Genomic DNA, 3,602 nt, shown 5'->3' with positions numbered 1-3,602 from the left:
ATGTCGTCAAAAGGCATTCAAGTAGAAACTGTCGAAGATGTTGAAGCTCATCGTATCGAGACTATAGACGGAACTGCTCCTCCGGCGGGGGTTGATAAAGCTCTTAGAGTCCTCAAGGCTGCTGATGGTCCTGTTCATATTAGTGATGAGGATGATAAGAGACTATTAAGGAAAATCGATTTACACATTCTACCTATCATGTTATTTGGATATATGTTACAACAATTAGACAAATCGTCTCTTTCATACACATCAGTATTCGGTCTTGCTAAAGATGCTAATCTTAAGGGTAACGAATACTCGAATCTTGGTTCGGCTATTTACTGGCTTCAAGTAGCTGCTCAGCCTACTACTGCCTATGCTCTTGTCAAGCTTCCACCTGCCAAATTCATGGGTATTAATATTCTCTGCTGGGGTGTTGTACTGTGTTGTTCTGCTATTGCTAAGAACTACACTGGTCTTTTGATATGCAGAATTCTCATGGGTGCATTTGAAGCTACTATTGCTCCAACCTATGTAGCTCTTGTCGCTATGTGGTGGCGTCGTGCTGAACAGTCCAACAGAAACGCTGCTTGGTACTGTATGAATGGTGTTGCTGCCATGTTTGGTTCGTTAATTGCATATGGTCTCGGTCACATCCAGTCCAAGCTACACAGCTACCAGATCATCTTTTTATTTACTGGTTGTTTGACCATTGTGTTTTCAATTGTGATTCTATTGTTTTTGCCTGACTCGCCTTTGACTGCTCGATTCCTTACTGAGCAAGAGCGAATCATGGTTATTGAACGTTTGAGACACAACCAGATGGGTATCGAGACCAACGTTTGGAAATGGGAGCAAGTTCTTGAGACTGCTCTTGATCTTAAGACATACGTCTGGATGTTGCTTTTGTTCTGTGTGTCGGTTGTGTCTGGAGGTATTTCCACCTTTGGTCCCCTCATCATTCAAGAGTTTGGTTTCACCAGTTTCCAGACCATTCTGCTCAATATTCCCAGTGGTTTTGTGCAAATTATGATTGTTCTGATTGCCGGTTTTGTTGCTACTAGAATGAAGCTCAAGTCACCCATTCTCATGTTTGCCATTCTTGGTTCCTTGGTTGGATGTATCATGATCCGATTTATTGACCGTACCCCTTCTCACCGTGGAGTTCTCTTGTTTGCATACTATCTCTTGCAATTTTTCACTGCCATCACTCCCATGACCTACTCCTGGGCCACTCAAAACACTGCTGGTGAGACCAAGAAGAAATGTACCAATGCCGCTATTTTCCTCGGTCAATATGCCGGAAACATTGTTGGTCCTCTGCTTTACAGCTCCAAGCAAGCTCCACTCTACCGAACTGGTCTTACCATCAACATGTGCATGTTTGCTGCTCTTGTTGGCTTGATTGTCATGGCTGTTCTTACCTTGAAGGTCTTAAACCGCAAGCATGCTGCCACCCGTGTTAGCATGGGCAAGAGCGCCCAGATCAATGATTTGTCGATGGCCGTTCACAACTACAATGTCGATGACGCTGGCGAGGCCTACGATGTAGACAACGCCTTCAGAGATCTCACTGACAAGAAGAACGAGGACTTTATCTACGTATTCTAACGACCGACCCACTGTATTTTATGTTTTCCTGTTTTGTGATTATTGTGTGTATTTGAATAAATGATGAAATATTAACTCTCTCTCACTTTGTCTCGACTATGGTCTTTGCCATAATACCAAAAATGTGGGGTGGCCCCCTGCCTCCGGCGGCTGGGGCTCCGCCCCAGACCCTGGTTGCTCCTCTCGCTTCGCTCGAGTCGTTGTGACCCTAAGAATAAGCTACCTTTGACATACTTGCTGTAGTTTACTGCTCCGCCTTCAAGTGTCATCTTGCATTATGGCTGCAAGATAAGCTTATATAATCTTCTTTTTAGGGGGTGATCATCGAAGGCTGCATGGGTCCAGACACACAGTCATCTTGAACACAACCCCTTATCGAACCTGTAGATTATTATACACGGCGTTGATAGCAATATTATTGGCGCTGACAGGGCTTGCTTTTGTCTTTAGAATTATCTGCTATAAGCGGAAATTGAAACCCCGGAAATATAATGCGAGCATAGCGTGGTAAATCGTCACCGTTCACTGGAAAGCCATCGTGGGTATTTGTCATAAGAGATGAGACTAACTATCTTCCGTCACCAGGTGAGTGTGTAAATATTTTGTATCCAAACTATATGAAGAAAGAAATTAAATTGCCTCCGTTGTTCAGGGCTCTATTTAAACGGACTTCGCGATCTAACGAACAGATCAGTTCACCGTGAACCAGGACAAAAATTAAGTTTAAACACGGACGAGAGAATTTTTGAAGAGAACTTACATCGCCAGAGCAAACTATGAATTAACTGAGCTTCTCAACTGTATCGAGGTACGCACATGGTTAAGTTGGGTACCACAATTTATTACCGTTTACGCCAAGAACTAACACCTTAGATTTGAGAGAGGGATGAACATTATACATCTGAGTGCTCACGAGATGGATTACTGGCTTTAAATCTCTTACATTAATCTATTACTACTATCCTCATTTTGTGACTAATCTCGAATGGTCATGCGTTAAACACAGTATTCTCGATAAAATATAGCATGACCAGCAATTGTCCATGACTACGGTCCTATTACCGTTCATCAGAGTGTTATTCCCTAAAACTGAGTGTTTTGTAGACATGTTTGAGCAGAGAGGGAGTTTATCTTCCCCAAATACAGCACACCTATTGTATTAATTAATTGAGCAGCGGGTTTTGTCCTAGTTGTATCCGAATACATTCTTTTGAGACACTCAGATATTGATATTCAGGAGATGTCAGTGCATGATTTATGAGGGTAAGAATACTAGGCATTTCATATATGAGCCAAGGCTGTGGCGCCTTCCGCTATTCAGATTAGACCGTCATATAACTCAAAAATGGTTTTAGTCGCTCATTCAACAAAGGTCACGACAAGGTATGGGCAAAGTCTCAGTGGGAACGAGTAGCAAGATCTGGGTGAGACCTTAGCAGCCGGAGGCCTATCCAAGATAAGTTGCGGTTTATGAGTCAGTCAAACTCGACATGGCTATAAAAAGCCTGTAGATCGTAACAAGTGGCAATATTCGAGATGAAGATATTTCAAGATATCCGCACGAACCGTACAAAGTGTAGGTAGGGTCAATTGCACAGAAGTGAGTAGTGAAAAAAAGGAGGGTCGACATTGCAGAGCAGCTGAAACAGTAGAATTCACATCTCAACGGCCAGTTAAAATGAAGTGAAGCCAGAAGGCAAATAAGGGGGTGCATTGTCAATTAATTTTATACGCCGATTATTGCATCCACCTCGTATAGATGAAGTATATTTCAACATATGAGATCTTTTGTGCATGTATGTGTCTGAATGTGGAAATGATATTCAGGCACAAGCTATAAATCTAGTGATAGTTAGGCGATCATAAATAGCGAATAACGAGATTATAATAAGGAACGAGATCAGATATTTCAGTGATTTATTAGAGATTTGAAAATGATATTTAGTCGAAGTTCTAGCAGATTTTCGAACTAGGAACGGGGTTGACGCCTCAAGGCAGCACTATTGGCA

The 3,602-nt window shown here is 42.3% G+C and overlaps 1 protein-coding gene across 1 annotated transcript; it reads left to right on the top strand.

Moving 5' to 3' along the window:
* On the top strand, positions 1 to 1,593 carry THI73 (Thi73p; the record flags this gene model as incomplete). Its single annotated transcript, XM_018878845.1, has 1 exon — positions 1 to 1,593. One exon carries the CDS (start codon positions 1 to 3, stop codon positions 1,591 to 1,593), a length of 1,593 nt encoding a protein of 530 aa, XP_018734443.1.
* Between the last annotated feature and the right edge of the window lie 2,009 nt (positions 1,594 to 3,602).

Source organism: Sugiyamaella lignohabitans, chromosome A (genome assembly GCF_001640025.1).
Source record: "Sugiyamaella lignohabitans strain CBS 10342 chromosome A, complete sequence".
NCBI lineage: Eukaryota > Fungi > Ascomycota > Dipodascomycetes > Dipodascales > Trichomonascaceae > Sugiyamaella > Sugiyamaella lignohabitans.
Note: the sequence above shows the minus strand (reverse complement) of the source record. Positions and strands in the feature narration are given on the sequence as shown.